At 39.8% G+C, this 25,392-nt stretch overlaps 1 protein-coding gene across 6 annotated transcripts in view; it reads right to left on the bottom strand.

The window, feature by feature from the left end:
* ets1 (v-ets avian erythroblastosis virus E26 oncogene homolog 1) overlaps window positions 1-25,392 on the bottom strand; it is a 41,474-nt gene that overhangs the window by 14,214 nt on the left and 1,868 nt on the right. For 4 of the 6 annotated variants that reach the window (XM_044119046.1, XM_044119045.1, XM_044119042.1 and 1 more), the window contains exon 3: window positions 21,690-21,837. In XM_044119046.1, the coding sequence (XP_043974981.1) occupies window positions 21,690-21,837 (148 nt within the window). Of the gene's footprint in view, window positions 1-10,022; window positions 10,427-21,689; window positions 21,838-25,392 lie in introns of those variants that run through there. The other 2 variants (XM_044119047.1, XM_044119048.1) reach the window with 1 other exon arrangement.

Genomic DNA, 25,392 nt, shown 5'->3' with positions numbered 1-25,392 from the left:
TCTCCCCTGCTTGCACACACTGGGTGGGAGCTCGATGCCTGGTGCCCATCAACGACACTGTGACCCCTACCATGTCGCCCTGACATAGTGAGACTACTGTCGCAAGACCAAGCATGGGGTCAAACATTCTGACAGGTCAAGGGTCACTGGACGGGGTGATGATGTCACAGCGGCTGCTGGTGGGTGGCTTGGAAAGCGGGGGGGCTGGGCTGTCTCGAGGGCTGCAGTGACAACACTGCGTTTACTGTTCTCTGCTCACTGCCAGTGGACACCCAGCAGGGAACAGAGCTGCCTTTGATGGCTTTAAACAGAGCCTGATGACTTCCACTCATCTAATTAGATTGACCAAGCTGCACAAGTGTGGGATAAAGAGGGTAAAGCAGGGGATGTGATGAGCAAAGAAAGGCAAAAAGACCTCAAGGCTAAAGCACTGGAAAAAGACCTCCAAAAAAAAAAAAAAAACTCAAAACTTTTTTAGCAGACAGTGCAACCATCTAACTAATCATTCAATCTGCAGAGAGCCCACAGGCATTTACAAAATAAGCCCACATCTAGCATAATCTTTAGCGTGCAGTATATTAGACAATAACACTGAATTTACAGACCCTATTGCAGTGTCTATGGTGTAGTATATTCACAGTGAAGGGTTTTCAGATCTCAACCTTTGTGACTTTGACCTCCTCATTTCATCTTTCTATTCTCTTAAAAATCACTCATCTCATCACTTCAGGCAAATTGGTATGAGACAAAACTGTGTCACTAGCCAGCATAGAACCACCGTTCGTTGAGCCCAGATGTCTTGGCATCTCCACTGTCGTGTGGTTTTATCTGCCAAGCAGAGCTCAGCTCATGCTTGTTTTCACCACTCACTGACGTCTCGACCTTGTCTGGAATGCACAGCAGCTGTCCCTCTTTCACCCATGTAATCAGTGTCTGTCTGGCTGTTAGTAAAAAGTAGGGCTCACTCTGTTGTTTTCGTCCCTGTTCAAAAGGGACAAAGGATGTTTTTTTTGGTTGTTCACTTAAGTCCAGCTATGCCAGTCTTAATATGTTTCTCTCTTTTACAGAAATAAAAAGTTTCATAGGAAACAAAAAAAAAAGAAAATAGGAATGGACTGGGATCTGGTATCAATGTATACAATGTTTTATTATTGGGATGCAAAATAAAGGGAGCCAAAGTAGTCAAGGTTTTCCTCGGCTGAATGGAGCAAAGTGTATGGTAGCTTTGCCCTTTCTCCTCTTGTTGCTGAACATCTTGCGGGATGAGGGAAAGAAGGTTTCTGTATTTTTCTTGCTTATCTGAGGAACGCATCTAAATTGCCAAGTAATATTAGCTATACCTGTGTTACTTTATAAGAATTAGTAAGACAAACAGCCTTACAATAAGTGTAAAAATCAATGTGTTAAAAACTGCAAGTATGAATAATTGCCATTTTCGAACCTTACTGGAGTATTCCATACTCTGCAGGAAGTCTTTAAAACATTTATTGAGAACAAAAAAAACAATCATTTGTTTTTGCTTTTACTATTTGTGGACAAAATACAGCAGAACATGGAAGAGAACCAGGTAGGGTACCTTTCATCCAAGAACCGCCACTGTGCAAGAATCCCTTACCAGCCAATGCAGTCTTAAAATAACGCAAAAAATATTTTTTAAAGTACATTATTGCACATACAATCACTGTTCCATAATAAAAATAAGACCTTAGCAAATTCTGGATAGTTCAGATCAACTAGCCTTCTACCAAACATGTTTTCCTTTTAAGAGGCCTTAGCAGAGCAGATACTCTCATGTTGCAAACGGCTCAGACAGTCTGCGCTTTGATGTGAAGGCAGAGGCAAAATGTGGCAGTTTACTTGAGCTGGATGGAGTGGAGTTTGTCTGCACTTTCGAACCGTTTGAGTCCCCTCCCTCCCAGTCGCTTTTATCAGCCCGGCTGCTGTGTGCGCTCGCCCACGCAAAATGAAACCTACTTTAGCACTAAATCCTCCATCAAAAGACACTAAACACCACAGAGTATAAGTGATGTTGGGTTTATAAGGAAGAAAAGTATGATAATCATAAATATACAAACAAAATTAAACTGTGAAATGCAAGTTTTGTTGTCTTTTTTATAACATGTTCTTTTTGTTAGCACACAGTTGAAGAATTAGCTTTATTATTTTTAAAAGCTTAAACTGTAAATACATATGTACATCAAGAAAATATGCTTTGTGCATATTTAGAAAATGCACAGTTTTGTTTTATTTCTGTATAAAGCATGAAAAGGAGGGCAGAACAATATCGAAAGACAAACTCTAAATGCAAAAGTAAAGTGATAATAGAGCAGTCTGCATGGCGAATGATCCATACGAAAGTTATCCATGGCAGCGCTAATGTACAATACGCATCCATTAGTAGGAAAGAGGCGAGCTCGGACCTAGACGATCTCTAGTAAATGATGAAGTTCTGATACAATTTCAATGCCTGCGAGTCCCATTAGATGCAACATGGTCAGTGCGCGCAGAGCCTTAAAGCATCCACAAGTCATCACTTTCCACATTAGACAGTGTGGGTTTGTCCGCAAAATGAGTCCCATCCACTTAGCTCACGAAATGTGGGAGAGGGTGTAAGTCATGAGCCAACATTAAGGCATTCACATTTCACCAACAAGGCTTAGAAAGAAAGGGTGCCTACAGTGGAAAAATTAACTGGAGGCAATGTCTACTAATGATGCATGATGAATAATAAGTTAATCTATTCTAAGAATCACCAAATGAGAGTGGTGTTTTATATAGACATGCAGTAAAAGGTATTGATTTGCTACTCGTGTCATTATGCCTGGGACAACTTCCATGGACCCGTAAGCTCCTGTTACATTACCAAACTAAAACAACAAATCTGCCTGACACCTTTTAGCAGACTTGGATACACTAAATTACCAGCCATCTTTGTCTGCATTCTGGGTTATGGATGAGAATTTAGGATTGTTGTGGCTCACAATAAAGTTGATAAGGCATCCATAGGCATGGCCAGGTAGGGCAGGGCAGGACTGAGGAAGATAGAAAGATTCCATCTTGAATGGCTGAGGGGAAGCTGAGCTGGGGGAACGTGACTCACCAGCTTGTAAAATGAGCCCACCATGGGATAAGGGAACCAGTGGTGGGCTAAAAGCAATTGAGAAAGAGTCAAACAATTGAATGGGAGGATTCATAAAGATCCCCTCGCTCTTCTCTTCATCTCTCGGGTGACATCACAGTGGGACCAGAGCCATCTCCCAGCCTCTGGCAGAGGATCAGTTCATTCATGAAGCCTGTGCTGCTGCCTCCACTCACAATGATGCAATGATACGTAGAGAGCAGGCAACCAGACCCTATAAATAAGGGACAATATGCTTACTATCATGTGACTGAGCTATATATAGCCTAAGAGAGTTAAGTGGGTATGTGTCAGGGTGGGAAATAGAAAGTGGACAGTGAAAAAAAAAAACAAAAAAAAACATGAGAACGGTGTCTAAAAAGCTATTCAAAGGGATCTCTATAATGTGAAAGAGTCCATTTTCTGTGGTTAAGCTGCAACTTCCTGTGGGAATTGGGGTGAGTTGTGAGTTCAGGTGAGGGTCATTTTACAGTCACTGCCAAGGATTTCCTGGATATCCCAACATGCAGGAAGCCGCAACAGCAACACATAAAGGTGCAGAAAAAAAGACAGAGGTTTGAGTCGATCAGACAAAACCTTATACTGCAATTGGTTTTCTGAGGCGGTCTACTCTACCTTCAATTGAACAGGGCTGGAAAGTGCTAACCAAGAGTGCCTTTGATGAAGATCCATATCTAGAACACCAATCTGGGAACAAGAGGTCATAGACCCTACTGGTATGAAGAGGGTCCATTCACCAGTGCAGGGTGATAAAGTGGCTACTGAGGCCTGCAGTCAAGTAAGAGGGGGAGTAAGGGACGGCTGTCTGATTTTCACAGGGCTTTTTGTTCAGTTAGCCAAGCTGTTTTCGATTTTCTATTTCAAAACTAAAAGACCAGGAATAGATATGTAGGCAATGTGAAGAAGCCAGCCAAGACCCAGACTAAAACCTGCATCAAAGCAGGACAATGATAGGCTAAGGCAATCCAAACCAGGAAAATCCCACCATCGTAGGCACCAACACTGAAACACTAGTTTTATTCTAACATCATAACCACTGGCTTCTGGCTGCCCTTCCTGAAACACAAGCCTGCGGCGATGTTAGGAAGCTGTAAGAGATGGGACTGCTATTGCCGACATCAGTCTTTGGCCATCATACTAAGAGCTGCCCAGGACCATCGCTACCACAGACACATTGGCAACTGAAGCAGACATTAATAATTGAAATTGCGATTCATGCAATCATGTATAGGAGCTACACATTGCTTAATTAGAGATTTGCTTTAAACAGAGTGTATCTCCCAGATCCATATTGAACTGCCTTGCAAAAACAGCAGAACTTTAGGTATGCCTCAAGTATTCAGGATTAGGCAATAGCTATGAATGTATTGCGAAAACTTATTGCAAAACTCTTAAGTTCTCCTTTAGTTCTAGGAGAAAGATGATAGTCAGCATGGAAAGGATCTTAAAAGTGACTTAACAAAACTGCCTTTGATAATATATTGCCCTGGTCCAGGTTTCTAGGAAAAATAAAACTGCCAGAAAAGCACAATAATGGAAATGGTAGGTGGTGTTAGTGCAGTCCTATATAGGCTAGCTACCCCAGGACCAACATCCCTCATTGGCTGTGTACGTCCCTGTTATAAACAGACATGGGATGCTGTGGAGGAACTGTTTAGGCATTAACCCAAACACACGACATATCTGACAAACAGTTTACTCTCCACGTTTAATTTTTTTTTCCAACAAAACAGTGCCTGTCCCATTTTTAGTCCAAAGAAATGCATTCCACAGGCAGGTTTCTGATACAAGAGTGAATTATGTAAAACACTATAAAGCTCTGAATTCATGCTCACTGATCCCTTCACAATCAACCATTCTTTTGTTGCATATACGTTCAAAAAAGCCTGGATCTAATTATACACCATGCATACATTAGAGGTTGTATGGTCTGCAGATGGACACTTGATAAATAAATTCCCACTAGACCACACTGTTTTCATGTTGCATGCCTCACATTCCACCTCTGTTTTACAATCGCTAATGTGCTTCTCACAGCTTTCTTGTTTTCCTCTAATGTGACCAAAAATGACTTGTGGTCTAAGCAGCAAAATGGTTTCAGCTCTGGATGATGAATTACTCTTCTATTTTAAGCTCAGTGTCGCCTCCATAGCTAATAGGAGAGTAAAACATGTACAAAAAAGTTGTCACATTCCTTTATCTTGCTAAGATAAAGGAATGCGCAACACCTCAAACTTAACTGATTAAGAAGACGTAAACCAGAATTCGATAACATGAAATGTTAGTGTTTTGCAAGATGAGATGGAATTGATTTCCAGTATGAGGGTAACAGTGTAGTTATGTAAACTTTCACAAAAACTGACTTCTTTATCTGCCACTCTCCAGTTCTCTACCTTTCTCTTAACACCACAAATCAAAACACACACAGACACACAGATGGGTTGTGACTCATTTCATCAAAGAATGACTGGACTTCAGGGGATAGCGTGCTGCTTCATTAGACTATGTGACTGGTCATGAGAAAAGCAATGACCATATCTTGTAAAATCCCATGCAGTGACTCACAATTTGCCCAGCACTACCTTGTAACCTTGTATTTAAAAAAATAAAAAAAATAAATAAAAAATCAAAACCTGTGCAACAGCACATGGAGTTTGTATAAATCAGGATACAAATAGACATATAAAAGTGATCTATTTTATATAATAAAAACAAATGCTGATTTGACAATGAAAAAAAGACAGATTGTTAAAAATGAAGTAATGACTCCAGTTTTTGCAGTGTCTCAAATAAAGGCTTTAATTTTTAATTCCATAAAATTATTAAAGTCCAGGTCATCATAAGGAATGAGAAATGTGCCAACATTGAAGAATACACCAGCCTCAAAAACACAACCTTTCCATATCGTTTTGTTTGTTAGTCAGTCAATCAATATGCCTTTCATGCTGGAGGCCTAATACACATAGAGTCTGTGGCTGTACCCCATTTATTCAGCTAATTACAGAACCAGACACAGACACAAAAAAACAGCTTGTGTGCAATAAAAATGAAAAAAAAAAGTTAAGAAAATCTGGAGCATATGATTTAAAAAAAAAAAGGTGACCTGGCCTCATTGTGGACAGTTAAACATCCGTGTTGAAACAAACATTTTAGGTGCATATATTCTGGATCTCTTTTTTTTTTTTTCACTGGGGAAACATTGCTACAGAGAGGGGATACATAAGATACACATAGTGTAAAACAAAGAAGGGGGCAAAGTAGAAAGCCAATGTCTAGACTTTAAATTTAGTATCAGACTATGCCAGAATGGATTCGGTAAGGCTGGTAATGTAAAGAGAGCACAGGGATGAGGAGGTAGCAAAAACTGTTCAAACACAACCAAACAGACTCGCCATCGGAGAGCCAGTGGCGTGTGGTGCAGCAGGCGTCTAGTGCCATGACTCAGGGATTACACGCTAGGAATGACTGGGGATGGGACGAAGTACGCTCACTAGAAACTCACAGTATCCCACATCAAGGAGTCGTGAGAAAAACTCATGTGGCCAACAGAGAGAAATGGAAACATTGGGAGTGTGGGGGAAGAGGGAGAGGATCGCTTGAGGACTAGTGGGTGGGTAATTGACTATAGAGTTACAAAAAAACTCGTTTGTGCTAGACTTCCCCTACCCAAGTAATATATTTTTTATTTGTTGTTTTTTTTTTTTGTTTTTTTGTGAAAGTGAGTCAATAAGATGGTGTAGGTAGAAGGATTCCAGGAGATGCACTACATTTGGATTACTGTTCATTTACTGCTATCAAACTGACCACACCTTGGTTATTCTTTAAACCTTAAAATCCTGACTCTACATGTGTTTATTATTTAGTAGAGTGCTGTATCTGCTACTGACACGCCTTTCTTTATGACTGAGCTTTATAAGCAGAAATTAAGGCGTGTAGTCACTAGGGAAGCATTGTGAAAGGACCTACGCAGTACATGCTTTTATGACAGATGACAGACTCAGTCAAGAAGCAATGAATGAAGCACTGACTAAATAGAGAGAATAACCTATTTCATAGATTTAATGTACAGCATGGTAAGTAAAGAAAGACAAAGTCACTGTGGGAAACTTCCACTGCATGCTGGCCAGCACAGGGAGCCCAATTGTCAAAGTTAGCACATTCAAAACAGAAGATCAAAACACAGTCTGGTCAAAGACTGTCTGATACAATTTTGGTAGTGTAATGAACTGGTTTGAACAACTAAGATTTGATTCTTGCAACCATATCAGCCTCAGCTTCTCTTACAAAAAGGAAATTATTTGCACTGTTTGGTGAGATTCACAGACAGACCACATGAAGAAGGGTTAGGATCACCCAAACAGTGTTTACACAGGTGCTAACAAGCCACACACTCTCAAATATTGCCATATATTACACTGTGCCACTGAAGTAGTGTTGACACAACACATGATAATAAAAATGGAACCTTATGCAATGCTTTGTCCTTGCTCCATAAAGCCACAAAATGGGAATCTCCACAGAAAAAAAAGTCTGACGTAGTTCTGGAAATCATCGCTCTGGCATGGCTTGTATGTGCTTGTACTGGATGTGGCTGGCATGGAAGTAGATGCCATATAAGGCCTTGCTACATGAGCATCAGTGCTGCTCGGAGTGGATCAGATAAAAGTGAGCCTCCCTTCAAGATCTCTCCATGCGTCCATGCATGCCACCCAGCAGGGCATGCTCGGAAGCATTCCAGTCAGTCACTGAACCTCGAATTTCAAGTCTTATGAAACCAAGCAGTCAAGTGGGAGAAAGCTGAAAAGTATGTCTCATCCTGTAAATGATTGGCAAGTCTTTTCATAAGCAACTGTATGAAATTTTGCTTGATTGTGCTGTACTCCTACAGAATACAGACCATCTTTTCAACAACATCTCTGGAAAGCTAAGTTTGTTATGGCTACACAAAGCTGCCAGTAGCAAAATATCAAGGTCTGGGTTACCATGAAAAAAAGTGTACTTTGCTGGGAATTACTCACTGTAGCACTAGGGGGGGGGGGGGGGGGGGACAGCATAAGAGCTTAGGGAAACATTAGAAGCTGTGTTTGGTTGTACCTCTGACCCTGGCGTTGTGTGAGCGCTTTGAAAGAAATTACCTCAGCTGGAGGGTGAGGACAGCCCCACGAAAGCAGACACTGGCAGCACTTCCGTCACAAAAGAAAACAAATAGTACAGTAAGGTGGGCTGGAAACAGCCTAAGCATGATAGAAGGGTATAAACATAAACACATACAGTGTAAACTATGTTGATGCAGGTGTTTCGGAGAAAAGGTGACTGCTGCAGTTCTAACAGAGCAACAAAAAGTTCCGCAGAAACTTCCACTGCTTCTCTGTGGCAGTCCAGCACATCCTTTTAAAAAATAAAGAAATAATTTAAATACTGGCATTTAAATTCAGCCTTAAACATTTTAGAAGTTAAAGGCTGAACTTGCCTTCAACTATGTTGCTTTAGAAACTGGGAGTACATTTATCTTGTAAGCATAGTAACACCAAAAAGTAAACACAACTGTATATGTGGAGGCAGTTGGAGCAGATTCACTTGGGTTTTGAACTCCTCCTTCACAGGCTTGCTATGACCCAAGTGCACCCAAGTGAGAGTAAGAGGGGCCGAGCATTGTGAAATGGTTTTGCAAGATAGTGCTACGCTCTGGCAACATAACCAGGCCTGTCAGCAAATTTTTTGTGCTTGCAAGGTATACGTGTATTTTGGGTTTCCTCTGCAGGTATTGACAGCAGGGAGAAGCTGGTTATTGTGGTGAATCACTGCTCCTTTAGTCGGTCAACTCAGGCAATTAGAGTCAGATTTCCATAATGCATTGTTATAGCTTGCTGCTCAGCTAACAGGACTCAAAATGCCACCTGAGGTGTGAACGGGCAGGGAAATTGATGTAAAAAAAAAAAAGAAAAAAGTGAAAAATGCAAATCAGTTAAAAACTTTAAGTACAAGAAGTGAAACCATACAATGTTTTAAAATCCAAAAACAGCTCAAAACTGTGGCCAAACCCATCACTACTGCTTGTATAACCCCTCCAGTGAGCCAAGAGCTGGAGAGGCAAGCCTCAGCAGTGCAGATTCATCACCTCAGCCTGCCTCTCCTTTCGTTTGGATACTGTGTTTCAGCCTCTTAGGAGAAGGAGGAGGAGGTGAAGGTAGGGAGGACAGAAGAAAGGGAGGCAATGGAGAGGGGGGTTATTCGGGACCTTTGATTGTCTCCAAGGAGAAAAGTCAAAGCTCTTCCCTGAGTGACATGGGATATGTAGAGATTGATAGGAGAAGATGGGAATAAGTTGCACAACATAATCTAAAAGAACATAACTATGAACTAAATATGAGCAAAGACTCAATTAGAGCTCTAAGAATTCAGAATGGAAAAAAAGTAAGATACTCAAAAATGCCATGTTTCATTAACATATTCCATATCACGTTTAAACTTATTTTAATCATAAGCGCAAATGTTCGTAAAACTTTAAGATAAGAGGAAATGCACGTTTAGGCTAATGTAAAATTCATAGCCTAATGCATTCAATAACAATGACGTGAAACACGCATACAGTACGGTACAGCCTATTGCATGACTGTGAAGCCTCAGGCGTGACAGCATTTTTCTTTGCGTGTTCTCCAATATTGAGCAACAAAACAGTCTTAGTACATTAAAGGCGTTCAGGACGTTTTGTCCCCCCACTTTTAGCGCGTCTAATTGGTGAGAATGAACGCTGTGGTTTACTCATCAACATAATCTGTCACCGACCGGTGTCGCCTTAGCTACGAGAAAAACGTTTAAGGAGTGATGTTAGTCCCGTGTTAACTGTCAAAGCGCTTAATAAGAGGAAGAGTTGTCTACTCACCGTCCATCTTTTCAGCCTTTATGATTGTTAACGTTGGTTTCATATCGACAGCTGCCGTCATGATCATCAGATCAGCGTGGTTTGAAACAAAAAAAAAAATGCCGCGTTCCTTTTTTTTATTTTAACAGCTCCAAAAGAGGGTGGAAAAACTCAATAAGTGGGTAAAATCTTCTCCTCCTTTGGTGAATCTAATTCTATTCTCCTCACACTACAACACGATTAAGATTCTTTTACTCTAACTTATCTCGTTGTCTCTCCGATGCATACACACACACTCCCTCTTTTCCTCGTTCTTTCTTACTCACTCACTCACTCCTTCCTCTCTATCTCTAGCCATGGGCGTTGCATTTTGCACAGACCCGGAGCGCTACGACTGTAGAAGGGGGCGGTGTTTGAGGGGCTGACTTGCCAGTTGATTCACAATTCAATTACTATGTCCCACTCTTACCATCCCACCCTCCCACTCATACACACAAAGACCCAATCACACCTCCTCATTTTGTAGTGTGAAAATACTCTTGCCAAGACCACAGAACGTCATCAAATGTATTACTCGTTTGCGAAAATTTCTCTTTTTCCAAGAATATGAAAACAGTTTATAAAGTGGGGCCCCATGTTGAGTGCCTTGAATAACTTATTCATTATTTAGGCAAAATATTTTTAAACGACACTTCAAAGACTTTATTAAAAGGCTTTAATGTTTGGTATTTTGAGCCATGATGTTTGGAGTCTGACTTTTGTGGGCTTATTAGGTATCTGCAAAACAACAAAATTATAGATGAAACATGAATGGTTCAATGTTTCCAGAATAACAGTGACAGTACTTGTGTGCATTGCAGTCTGGGCAGGTGCCCCCCAAAAAAGTGTCTACACCCAGCACAGAACCTATCCAAGAAAATAAAATAAATAAATGTGATTTATCAGAAATCTAAAGAAACTCAGTGAATGTTAATTTCCTAACAATTAGTCTTGGTGGAAAGTTGGATTTCTAGAATGATGATTGGATTGATTTCTACAATGTTTTTGATGTCACCGACAATCATAGATTTTGTTCACATGGACAGTGCACGAATCACAAACTGTTTTAAAATGCCTTCATTTCAAAGCAATGTGCTTTCTTGCTTTTTCTTCCAGTTAAAAAAGTACCATCTCAAACTGGGCTTAAAAGTATCTGTTTACTGTCAGACTAATCAGAGTAACTCTTGCCAATTCACACTTCTACAGTTTTCAATTAGACATAGCTAAAGTGCATACTAGTACTTCTTCTTGCAGAAAACTGCTTTAGAGCATTGTTTCGCCGCCCACAGGCCTTGCAACTCTGAGGAGACATTATTACTCATATTAAAAACCGACACTTTGTCTCTAAATGGGAGCAAAAATAACACAGTTAATGGCCACAATGTAGTTACTCTCCACTGTGTTGTAAGCCTTAATCTTGCTGTAATTGAGATTGAAAACTAAATAATTTACATGGGCGAAATAGAAAAAAAGAATTAATGTTAAGGTATAGTTTCTTTCATTCAAAACATCTCTTTAAAGTCGTGGGCAGACCCAGCCTTCCCCATAACTCACCCCCATAAACACTTCAGAGTATTTCCTGTTCACCTCTTACAGATCAATAAAACCTGTCATGTATATTTACTTCACATTACTGAATCAGTTAGAAGTGCCTAAAATGCAACTTCACAAATAGATGCATCCATCTAGGTAAAGTTTAAAAATAGTCTAGTCTTTCTAACTTTAATTTTAATCTAACAATAAAATCTGCCAAACCAGGGCTGCTGTCACCATGATCATCAATGAAAATCCTGTTTCCTAAGGTAAACTGGGTGCTCTAGTTCTAATTTAGCCCCTTTTTATGAAGTTTTGTGCTTTCATATTGACAGTAATCAGGAACAATGGTCATGTCTTGCTGGAAATTGAATCAAAATCTTGTTCTGCCACTGAAAATGAACAATGACAAGAGAAAGATTGGGCTCTCCAGCCACAGTAAGTCTGTGCACAAGGCTCTGCCATTAGGGGCTATCTCCCATGGCAACAGAAACTCTAATAACAGATTCTAATATTATTGCTTTTAACAACAACAAGAAAATTGAATGTACAGGATAGACGAGGAATGATGCAAGTACTATCTGTCTGATGTTCATTACCGAAATAATCTACATGGTTTCTATACCAGGTTCCTATTTTGTAAGCAGCCAACCTCAATGTGACTGACAGTTTGCCCCTTATTACAATACCTGTGCATGTGCCTTATGCATGTATTTCTAAATGGGATGATCTGGAAAGAGACAGGGGAGCCAGGATTATTGATCACATATGGATTTTTCAACCGGTGGTACTTCACTGGCTCCATTAGCCGCCCCATATCAGGTTTCATCGGCATGATAGCAGTCTCATCTGAGAGGAGCACTAGTGGATTCTGTATTGAGAAGAGCTGCCTCACCAGAGGGGCTGAGGGTGGAAAAGAATGGAACAGTACCTCTCAATTCACATCAGCTAGCCTGACCATCACTTGCTTGCTTTTTTCTGACTGAACCTCTTTGTTTTCTGTTAATGAACTCCCTTCATTTCTGTTCTTAGAAGGACAGCCTTTAGAAGGACAACCTGGGTTCCTTTGCGCCCGAGGGCAGCCATTTAAGGTTTAATGGCATTGCTGACTAACATTGAGTCTGGAGTCACTGTAGGACATTTTACTTTGGGCGTTCTTTTGGTTTTACTTACCGAAATCAGTTTAACTGCAGCAAAAAGCCAATTTAATTTCATTATCCGTTTTGCTCATTCTCTCCCTTTGCAAAAGGTTATAACAACTGATTCAGCATAAAATATAACAGTAAAAAAGTAAACTCCTTTTTAAAACAAATCCATTCTTTAGACCGTCATTGCATAGTTATTAATGGGATATTTAAGGAAATTTGAGGTGAGGCACTGGCAAAAGGTTAAAAGCAGTTAACAGCTTACTAAAAACAGTTTTTATTTATAAAACCAAATTATTTGCCTTCTAGAGGATGAAAGAGGAGAGGAGCCAAAACTAAAACAGAGTTTTACCATCTTAAAACACTTTCAAACCCAAAATTCTCAGGTTTATTCTAATTCTATTTAATGAAACTTTAAAATTTTGTCACCTTTGCATAGAATTAAACAACTAATTTATTCGTAGTTAGGGATAAAGTAGTAACCTAAAGGTTACAGTAAATGTGAATGTCATTTTGATGATTATTCGACTGATTTACTCATCCATCTGGGAGTTATCTTGCTTTGGATTTGTCCTTAAAATCATAGTTGAAAATTATGTTGTACCAGACTATATAGTGTGTTCAAGTTGAGCTGAAAAACCAGTGAGAGTCTGCAGTTGTTTAGTTTCTAACTAATGCAAATCCCTGGCAATTTATTTCTCTTCATGTTATTTGAACAACAGGGATGTGTGGTCAGGGCAGGCAATTGAGGTCTCACCTGACATCATAGAAAATAATATGATAAAATCATTTATATTGCTATTTTCACCTTGTGGTTTGTACTATAAAGTACCTATTTTTCATTTAGCTTAACAAATTCTGATTATTTTTTTTCTTCAAAGTCACTGAATTTTTGCATTTTCCCATTCAAATGCTCAGAAGTGCAGCTGGTGAGGCAGCAGCCAACTGAGCTTCACCTGGGATTGCACAACCTCTCGCTAACTGCACTGGTTACCATTCTATAGGAGCATGCTCCTGCTGTCTGTACATCGCCAATAAAATGGCTAAAAACCATTTAATGTATGAACTGATATTCTAGAATTTAGCTTATGTATATAATGTACAGTGTTTTGTCACCAACTGTGTGTGTAACGTGTTTTGTGTGCTGAGGAGCAATCACAAACGGCAGAGAACAGATTTGAGGTGAGGCAGGCAGTTCTCTGGCCTCATGGCAGGGGGCGCTCATGATCCCAGACATTGTGACTCCATAACTGCAGAGTAAGATACAGTAACAAGGAGGTAGCCATACAGTAAAGTCAAGTGCAGCAATATCTATATCTATATATATATATATATATGTATATATATATTTTGATTGAGTTAATGGAATGTTCTATGGCGGCAGCGCGGCTGTCCATTTCCATTACATGTTAAAGAATAGTCTTTTTGTCTTCCAGCCTTGTCCGCATGCACAAAATTTCCTCATGTAAACAATAACATGCAGGTGGTCTACATATCTGATTATGATTAAGTCAGCGCCTCACCAGCTAAGAACCTCACCGCAAGTCACTGCTGAACAAACAGACATAGCATTTTCATAACCAACACTATGTGCAACCAGTTTGAAGACATACAAATTGTCAGTGATGATTATGTGATGTTTGCCACATTTGCTGTTTTTTAATTGTTTAGCAACCATATTGGATACTAAATTCAGTACTGTTCAACCCTCAGATTTTCCCCATCGGTAGTTCTTGTTTGCTTTTTTGGGTAAGTGACAATTTGAAGTTTAATACAACAGTATTGTATTATAAACTGCAAAGATGATTTTGAGATCTGATAGGTCTTGCTTAACTAGCCCTAAGTGTCATCCTGCGAGGAAATCAATATGGATTTAAACTGAACGAAGACACCAAGATGGTTATCTAGGGCAAGTGAGATAGTAAGTGATTATATCCTTTTAACAGAACCTGTTTCATGCAATAATCTTAGATCAATGACACTATAAACCCCTCATATTTTGTTATTCCCAATGAATATTTCCCCCCTCCTTATTACGAGGAGGGGAAATAAGGAGCACAATCAACACTGGTTAAACACACAACAGCCAATTTTATATTACTGTAGGAAGTTTTTGTTCTAAGCAACTATTGTTAAAACAAACTGTGTCTTTTCCTGTCTAGTCAATGTGATTGTTAATTGTCTTCCACTCAGAAAACAGACATCCAGTGTGTGTACTAGACCTGTCTTCGATCAAAGAAGTTTGGTTTCAGCATTTCCTATCTTCACCTGGCAAATGCTGTTTCCATGGTTTTGACAGTTAGCAGGCTTCACTCATTTGTGTTGCAGCGCAGCAGCCACCGGCTAAAGCAGTTCTCTCTCTCTCTCCTTGCTGCTTTCTGCCGCTGCTGGCTGTCTCTCATTGGCACATCTGCGTTGCCTGCCTGTCTGTAATCCTTAGATGTAACCGTTGCACCTGCTGCTTTTCACAGAGTTAACGGAAAGGTTATTCGATTTAGAGCAATCCTTACAGCTGTCAAGTGATATTTGTGTTTGATGTTGGCACCCTCCCAGCAGGTTGCAAGGGTTAGTTCTGCTCAAAGTCTTTTGAGTTCTTTTCTTCCCCCCCTTCATGTCAGTAAGACTGCTAAATGGTGATCCATATGTAGGATTAAACTGAAACATGTCTCAGACAAAAGATAGAGTATGACGTGATGTGTTCGGTATGGCATGTGAATAGACACCATTTAGCATGTCATCAATCAGCCACTCATTTATAGCCACTCAAGCATGCACACAGACGGGTGATGGACACACACACACAGAGACACACACTCATAGGGACAAAGAGAAAGAGGGCAGACAGTCAAACAGTAAAACAGTGGGGTCCTTGTGGCCGCTGTCTGGCAGCTCAGTCACAGCTCTATCTGTAGTGGGCCGCTGTGTGAAGGTGCCACAGGCTGGATGCACTCCTGCTGAGATCAGACACTCAGTTAAGAAAAGAACCCTACACACGTGAGCGTGTGGCTGTGCTCGTGTACATCTCTTCCCTAGACCTCACATTCCAAACTATCTTCCGATAGCAAGCGATGGTGAGCAAGTCTGCCACGGAATAATGTGCATGTAAGTGCACTGGGAAAGTAGCGGGGGCCTCCCTGAACAAAGGCTCAGCTCTTTTCTGAACAATTAGCTTCGCTAAAAAGGACATCTCTTCCTCCATTAGTGGCACCACGTGCCCCCCATCACTCCATTGTGCTGATAATTCAATTATCCCCACCCCCCTCTGAGGCTCTTTGCCTCTCAGACTTCTCTCTCTCTGTCTTCCCCTCCCTCCTCACTTTTAGAAGCACACTTTGAGAAGAGCCTCTTCTACCTCAGAGCTAGAGGGTTATTTGGGAAGTATTTGTTTTTAATTTATTGTGCAATACAGTCAACAGAAACACTCAAAGAAATGGTACTATAAATCAGGCATACAGTAGCTGAATAGAGGCAGCTGATCTTGTTTTTGATAAACTGTCTTATTCCATTTAATAGATGACCTCAAGCTACCACGGACTGATCTGGAGTCTTTTATGGGACAAATTTGTATTCACACAAATTCACACGTATTCACGGAAAAATTTTTTAGGTGACTCTCATTACACAGCAGAGAATATCATGATGCCTTACGATTCATTCAAACAAAAGGGGAATCTCTCTAAGGGCTTATTAAAGTACCACCTTTCCTGATGAGCTGGCATCTGTTGCATCATGTCCCATCAATGATTGCGCAGCTTTTGGAACTGTGTGTTCTCTAGCTAAGATCTGCAATGAGTCATTGCATTAGCAGAGGGAACTTACCACACAATACTTCCTGGAAATAAAACTTGCGGTACTCTGGAAAAGGGAAGACAGAATATGGCCTGTTTGGATGATTTTACAGTAAGAGTATGAGTATATATTTAACACACCACTTTATATTTTGTAAAACTGAAGTCAGTCTAGCAAAGCCTCACCCACTTGCATTTTGCTTCTTCTGGTAAAGAAAACAATTTCAATAAAGCAACTGTTGACGAATATGACAGTTTTAACTATTTGGAGACTCATATTGTTATTGAATGCCTTCTTCTGTGTTGCTTCCCTATATTGAGACTTTCTCTCCCAACTGCAGTCAATTACATCACCTTAAAACTAGTTGTATTTTGCTCATCATTAAAGCCAATATAGGTTGATCCCATCCTTGTTGTCAGCCATAACAAACTGTTTGTGTTTTACTGTGACTTTTTGCAAACCAGGCATTAGATAGTAATTGCTAGCAACTTTTAGCATCTTTTAATGAAGGCAGTAAAATCGTAATGAAAATAACGTGTCTGATTTAATTCAGTCTCGGGCCTCCAATTAAAATTAATCATTTGGGTCGGATCGAGCTTGGACACAATGTCTGTGTTTGGTCTGAATTGGGTTGGATTTTTTAAAGTCCAATCTAAACCGTATCAGATTTCTACTTCAGATACGGATCAGGAGAAAGCTGTGAGGCTTGTAGTTCAGACCCCAGCAGGTGAAGCGCTCACAATTTAAGTTGAGTTGTTTCATATCATTGTTTATACATTATTGGGATCACAGTAAGTGGCAGAGAAAAAGATGTGTATTAAATAAACTCATTAAAATGTTTTTGTCAAAACAAAAACAAATCTCATATTTGTACTTTTTTACAAAATATTGTTCATCTGAATGAGGAACTGGTTGTATTGCTGAATTCTTATTTTTCATTTCACAAGTTTCAAAGAAAAAAAATAAAATCAGACTAAAAGAGGTAGGTCAGTTTCTCAGGCAGTGTTCATGACTAACACAGTAGCTAATCATTAGCAAAAGCAAACAGAAAAATATGATTAGCTCATGACTTATTATTAACAAAATCACAGGAAGTGGATTGTAAAAGGAATATGAGCAAATACTATCTTTGATGTGTTACTTCTCTGAGCTTGTTTCCAGAAGGAGGATAAGGATCCAGTGAAATGCTGTTTTACTAAATTCCACTTCTCACTCAGCAAAGCCTAAAGCTAAAATATACAAATATTCCAGCTGGTAGAAACAGATTGTCTCTTTCCTCTGTTAATTGACTAGCCTGAGTGTTTACATCATACTGTGCGGTTCAAATATAGGACCAAGGAGCTATCCAACCCATTCCTCCACAGTTGTCTGTTGGTTTTCCGCGTTTCCACTCTTGTTTTGTTACATTGTTAGAGGGGGAAGTGTGCACTGGTCTGATTAGCATCACTGTTTCCTCCTTTCCCATAACCCCCCGGACCCCAGCAGGCTGCCTGTTTACTTTTAGAAATAAAAAATGGGCCTGCGCCCGTGTGGACGTGCCCCTCATCAGAGACGGGGCCCCCCTTTCCTCCCTCTTTCCCTCCACTCCTCTCCCCACCATCACCACTGCCAGAGTTCCACGTCTCAGATCCTCCTCTTCTTCAATTCTCCTCCAACTGTCACTGTTGCAGTCCTGTGTCTTATCCCATTTCCTTATCCATCCTCGCTCCTAAAACTGTATTTCTCCCTCTCCCTTTTGCTCAATCCCCCACAAGTCCCCTCCTATTCCGACTGTCCAGCTGTCAAATCATATCAAATAAAACACAGGCCAATGGTCCCTGAGAGGCAGATCACAGCTGTGGCTCCATGCACTAAATGTGAGTGCATGTTTAAATGTACACTGAACTCACAAGTGCCTGGGAGTGGATGGGTGTACTATCTGTGTGTGCGTGCATGTGTGTGTGTTTCTGCTTTACTGAATGGAAGGATGCTGTAATACAATACTTGCCAGAGTGCAGGGTGTGAATTTAATGAATGAATACGTAGAGTGTGCATCACTGGATGATGTTAGCAGGATGGACACATATATGTAGCTATATCTGCGCCTGGATTTCAGTGAGACTGCACAGACAAACACACTTCATCTCTTTTTCTTTCATTCTTGTCTTCCCTTGCAGACACATATAAATAATTTCCAAAGTGGGAAGTTACAGCAGATTCCCTTGGTGTAAGTGTTGGATGGTTGAAGAGTGGAGCTGTATAAACAACACTATGGCATGGCTGTCGTCAGGAAAGAATGTGTGTGACATTGGGCTCAGGGCCAAACATACAAAGTTTCTTTTTTCTTCTTTTTTCAACTTCTAAATCCTTCCCCCCTTTTCCCATCTGTTCTGAACTGCTTCTTTCTCACACTGTCACATTTCATTTTACAAACACTTAATCTATTTGCAACAGGAAAAGTAATATTAGATCCAAAATTTTAAACCTTTAAAGTAAAAAGCCGACATGTTATGTGGAATCACAACTATTGCAATAAGTCTCAATTTTGAGGCATGCATATTACTCAGGTACTCCCTAAAAAATATCCAGTACCATCAATTGGTCTTGCCAAGTCAACCTAGATAGACAACCTAGTCTACTTGTGTGTAATTTAAACCTCATTAAGAATGCAAAGTGTTCTGTTACCTAAAATATATGTTAAAGAACATATGTGAACAAACGGCATTATGAAGACCAAGGGAACACAAAAGGCCAGAGATATGGTTAAAAACAGGGTTACATTATAAAATAATATCTCAAGCTCTGAACATATTGTACCAGTGTGTTGGTTCAATTTGTACAGTTTGTAATGTGACAGGTTGGGAAAGGAGAAGTTAAGATATCAAGTGTGGCTTGGAGCGTGTGTCGACAAGACAACTATTAGTTAAAAAGTCATACAAAAAAAAAAAAAGACATTGCTGAAAGAATGCCATAAGACATCCTACTTGAAGCCTGCCAAAGATCATAGGGAACAAACAAGACGTGGGAGAAGATGCTCTGCTCGTATAAAACTAAAGTTCAACTCTTTGGCCAACGTGTGCTAATGCTGAATGTCATCCTATACACTCCACCTCATGGTGAAACATAGAGGTTGAAGCATCAGACTGTAGACAAACTTTTCTTCAGCAGGTGAAAGGAAGCTGGTCAGAGTTGGTTTTAAGATGGAGCAACACACATATGGGATAAACATTCAGTAAAAATTAGGCACTGCAACAGACTTGAGATTGAGGCAGAGATTCCCCTTTCAGCAGGACAAGAACCCTAAAACTTAATTCCTTTGCCCGGATGGTTTAGACATGTTTCAGAATTATCTAATCGAACCCCAGACTGACATACAATTAAAATTCAAACATTCAGTCTATTTATTTATTTTTTACTTTTGAAAACTGTTCTTTGCGTTGAGATAAAACACATTGGGGTTTGTAGTTGCATGAAAAAAAACAAACAAAAAACCCCCCAGTATGAATACTGTTATCTGGCATTGTACCGTATTAGGAAAAAAGAAAGCTTTTTAATGAGTTTGAGAGAAATGAGTCAAAGCAACGGCTCAGCATGTGGAGACTGTGTCAGAGGTTTTTAGATGCTTTTGAGGTTAAAAGCGACTCATAACACCCTGCGCCTGTAGCACAGAAACCTCAGTAACTCTGTGTGACACCCCTGCATAGATGTAAATGACTTGAGTACCTCCAGGTGTCTAAAAATGTTAAAAATGTGGTCTGCGTTGATTTGAGTGGCGGACGACAGCAAATAAAAGGTCAACGTTCTGCCATTTTTTTCCACTTAGCAGCAATGTTTACGTCAACAGTTTAGTGCTGGTAGGAATGAAGCAAACGCTCCAAAGGAGTGTGTCTCTGGCAACAAACATCAGCAAATCCCATCAAATCCTCACTCCCTCTCATGCAGTCACAAATATGCATACACACACATTTGGTTACTTAGCCCCCCAACTCCTTCCTCGAACTCAACCTCCCTTCACTACCACCTCTCCTGGGACCAAACTCGAGGCTTGGGAAAAAGATGGCCGCCCTTTGGCCCCCTGTCTTGCCCCCTTGCATCCAGCACAGGGAGGTGACGGAAGAAAGCTTGTGTCCCCCAGGCACCCCCACCCTCCTTCCATGGCGTGCATCCCAGTCCACCAGCATCAATCACTTTTGAGGACTACAAGAGGCTGGAGTCAAACACAGGGAAATGCACTGGAAAGAATGTCCTAGCTTAAAATAAAACTGATTCAAAAAACAATTAAATAAAATCTAGAATGTGAGGAGAGGGGACAGTAAATATTCAGGGAATGTCTCTGTCCCCAGAAATACAACAGGAGGGAGACAGGATAAACAGAGGAATTGAAGGGCGAGGGAGGGCGTCTGGTAAAGGCATTGCCCTCAGGGTCGCCATAACCATCATCCCTTGTGCGGCAGATCAGAAAGAGCAGGCCAAGTTAAGACTTCACATGTGTGTTCAAGTGAAGGTTTGCTTGTATAGCTAGTATTGTGGAGAAGGAAATCTGTTTACCTCAGAACTCAGCTGGACTGAATCTTCACGTTAGATTCAGGATGAAATTTAGGCTTAAGATGAGTTCTGAGTTTACAGGAAACTGTTAAGGTCTTTGTGATTTTATTTGTTCACTTTTCTACTCTAGGAAACCAAAGACACTTTCACAGAACACCTGGATTTATACTGAGAATAAATTCTACACAGATGAAGTCTATCTAAATCTTTGACTACCTTTGGAGGTAATGGGCTACACAGGATTTTATTTGAGAGTATTAGGTAAGGGGATTGACTATGGATGTGCCTCACAGAAAGAAGTCTTAAAAACATTGTCATTTTCATTTAACAATTATTTGCTGTCTTGTATTGGTTTACCACATTAAATCCCAATAAAATACATTTCATTTGATCATTCTAACATGACAGAATGTGCAAAGTGTAAAATTTTTTACAAGACTAGTTGCTTAGATTAGTTTTTTGTATACTCATTATCAAGACATTGTATTTCATCTCATTTTCATGATGTAATAGTTAATCTACAAGATGAACATGTTGTAGTTAAAGTAAGGTTACTTTAACTATACAAACTATAGGTGCTATGCAAACTGTAGGTGCAGCTTGCACAGTAACCTATAGGAGCTGCACCTAAATAAGGAGCTGTCTCCTTATTTCTTACCTGTGGGACACATGTTATGCCCTTCTGGGACCTCCTGAAGGGCTATTTCATGTGGATGAATTGGCTGTGAGGGGTAAAACTGCTGCTGGGGGTGAACCACACCTGGGAGCTGGTTTTGAGGGCCCATTGCCACTCCTCCACTTTGTCTCTGGACACAAACAGAGGACACACATTCCATAGTTAACTTGCATTCATATATGTTTAGTGCTGCATAACTGATCTGCACAGGATAGTTGTTGAAGAACAAATTCTGCTCTCTTTCTAGTGTACACACATATATTGTTGTTTTGACAGCTGTCAAAATGTACAATGGTTATTAATTTGATTTTGTATGTATCTTATGGTAACATATTTGACGTTGTTTTGTTACAATCCATGTGTCATCTTGAATGTTGTCAACCTTAACATGAAGAAATCTGTCTGGTGGCTTTTACTTATAAAGTAACCTTAGATTTTGAAAGATGCATTCTTTCTTTGTTTTCATGTACAGATAAGCCTTGCATCTAAATTTGACTCATCGGGTTTATCTTCTGTTTTATTTTGTTTATACAGCAGCTTATCATGGAAACATTCATCCAAGAAGCTGAACTAGATGAAGGGGGAGTCTAAAGTAAGCACTTGACACAGGAGCCTAAGGAGATACTGGATTCTGTTTGGATACAGAGAGTGCAGGGAGGAAAATAGCCATTAGGCTATTTTAGCTATTTTTTTATTATTATTATTTTTACATTTTGGAATGATAATAAGTAGAAGACCAATGTAGTCTGTGTTTCCATTTTTAGTATATGGGCATAATACCAAACGTGTTTCATTTTTAAACTTCTCCATAAAGTATCTCACTACTGGGATATTTATTTATTTCATATTTGCAATGCAAGAAAACTAACCACAATGCAAGCCTTCCAAATGTTGTTTGTCATTTATGTGTCTGACAGCCTGGCAGACAGAATGATCTGATAAGCAGCCTCTGTTTAGGCCAAGCAGCATTTATCATCCATGTTCACGGATGGCTAATGTGGTCAGAGGATTGGGGAGGGCAGCTTTGAGAGATTTGCATGGAGCGCTGTAATCTTCTATCTCTTTCGAGATTGTCAGCAAGTAGGGTATGTCAGATAGGCACAGAAGGAGCTACATGGGAGATTTCTAGATTACGCAAAGATAGACATGATAAAATCAAACCTGAAATATCTCTTGATCAGTGTGAGTGTAGATCAGCTTCCAAGCAGCAGTTTATGTCAGATTGAAAACATTTTTTTACCTTAATTTACATACAGAATAGTCCACCTTTGTGAATGCTTTGCTACTCCTATCTGCTTTATTTCCATAAAGTACCACAAGCTTTTCTTCTTTTAAATCTAGCCAAATCTTTGGCTAGATTTTTCACTAATAAAGCAATTCTTACATACTTACCACATTTGTTCATAATGATTAACTGTATTGTGCTTGTCCCAGGTCTACTTCAAGGCAGTGTCTTTCCGTAAGGTCTTGTGACTCACAACCCACTGTTCTACCCCTGTCAAACTATTTTGAATCAGACTTGTGTTTCTATGGAGATACACTGCTTCGAGAGAGTAACTTTTCAGCATTACCTATTCATGCAACTGATAACAGAGCATCTCCAGCAGGCCAGACTGGCTTGAACTTTAGTGAAAATGCTTAGAACGTCTGGGCCTTGAAGGTACCAATTTGGTGTCAACATTTTGGTTTAATTTTCTTATTTAACAAGCTCACATTGATATTTGTATTGTATGATTATGGTCTCAGTAATTTGTTCCACACCTTCCTGTATTTACTCACATTTACTGAGCATTGTGTACTCTAATGCTATTATTACTGCCCCTGCAAATTCAAGGCGAGAAGAGTACACAATTTAACAATTCCAAGCTAAAAAGTATTCTTCATGAGCCAGTTGGTGCCACTATGCAAATTTGCCTTATGCAAGTCTGAGATAATATTATGAGTTTTAGATGAGTGGATGTGCGCTTAAGCTTTAACTTAGTTGGATCCGTATTTGGGGATCTTATTTCAAATATTTATGGAAGCCATTCTTAAAATTTCCTGGGTTGGGTAATAAAGACAATACTCAGACACTTACAATACTTTAAAACATCTCACATATTTTAAAGCATTTATATGTGGTAGCATTTTGGGTCCTTGGTAGTAAAAATGAAACATTGAAAGACAACTTATAAATGCTGTGCAGGGCAGCTTCACCTCTGTGAGACTGCCCCAGGGCAGCTGTTGTAACAATCCGGTGACTTACCACCATCAGAGTGTCAATGTGTGCCTGAACGAGTGAATGACTGAATGCAGTGTGAAACGCTTTGGGGTACACTGGACTTGATAAAGTGCTATACAAGTGGAGGCCATGTACCATTTAAAATATTGCATTTGGGCCCTTTTTATTGGGATTGAAGCATACCATGAATGGCCATATAAAATAGAATAGTTTGTAATAATCCTAAAAATTGTTTTTGTTACCAAATAACATTACTGAAAGCTCTTTTCCCTTAGAAGAATGGTGGAAACTGAGTATATTGTGCCATAAAGAACCCTGTATTTATCTTAGAGCAGCAATTAGGACTGCAATTTCTTAAACAAAGGTGCCAAACTAATCCATTAATCTGACATAGCTTCTCCTGTTTCAGGTCAATTGAATTGCTAAAACAATCTTTATTTATCCTATTGCAACTTAAATCTTTATCTGTTAAATTATGGAATGTTTTATAAATGTCTTGAAATGCAGAAGTTTACATACATTTCCTTACAATACACTTCTCAAAATACTTTAATAAAATTTCGACCCGTTCTTCTTGACAGAACTGTTTTAACTGGAGTCAGGTTTGTAGGCCATCTTACTCACACACACCTTTTCAGATGTGCTAATGCACATGCATATCTCAGAAGAATGCATGACAGCTACTTCAATATTGATTTTGTTGTGTTTTAACCAATTTTCAACAAATTTGGTACAATGCTTAGGGTCATTGATATATTGGATGAACCATTGGTGTCTGACGTGTCACACCTCACAAGGATCATGTGTTCTCTCAATTAAAATTTACACAATAAATTATTACAATAAATTTTTGCTAAGAAATGCCTAAGCATTTTACAAGTAAAAGAAGCTATGAGTTTTCACAACTTATGTTTGTCTCTAGGTCTTCGGGATCCAACAGTCACTTCATTGCAAACATGAAATACAACACACATTTGGCCCAGTGCTTTTTTTTTGCTAAAATTTATGTAAATTCAAGAGAAGAAAGCTGCCAAAGTGACATGGCTTCACCTTTCGACCAAGCAACTGTAGTATACAGTCTTCTCAATTTCAAAGGCAAGTCTCACCACCTGAGCCAATTAGGAACTCTGTAGCTGCATCCTTCCGTATTGTCTATCAGACCAGGGAGGGGTTGCCATTTGCATGTAACCTCAGTCTATTATCCTAATGTGCTGGTGCTCTGCATACAAATGGAGGCATTTATTTTGCCGCTCCTTGGCCTTCACCCTTCAAATGCTCACCTGACAGGAATTCAAATGTTCCCACCTACCACTGTCTCTGACTCTGTGTTTGGTGCTCTCATTTCGGAGGTTGGAAGAAGCCTCAGTGCTCTTCCAAACAGATTGCTGGCTTTGCAGGGGAAAGGTGTCTGCCAACAGGGATTGTCTGATTGTTTAGTGGCAATGTCAGAGGCCTGCAGGTCTC

The sequence above is a fragment of the Gambusia affinis genome, linkage group LG06 (assembly GCF_019740435.1).
Source record: "Gambusia affinis linkage group LG06, SWU_Gaff_1.0, whole genome shotgun sequence".
Taxonomy (NCBI): domain Eukaryota; kingdom Metazoa; phylum Chordata; class Actinopteri; order Cyprinodontiformes; family Poeciliidae; genus Gambusia; species Gambusia affinis.
This window is presented reverse-complemented; position numbering and strand designations above follow the sequence as displayed.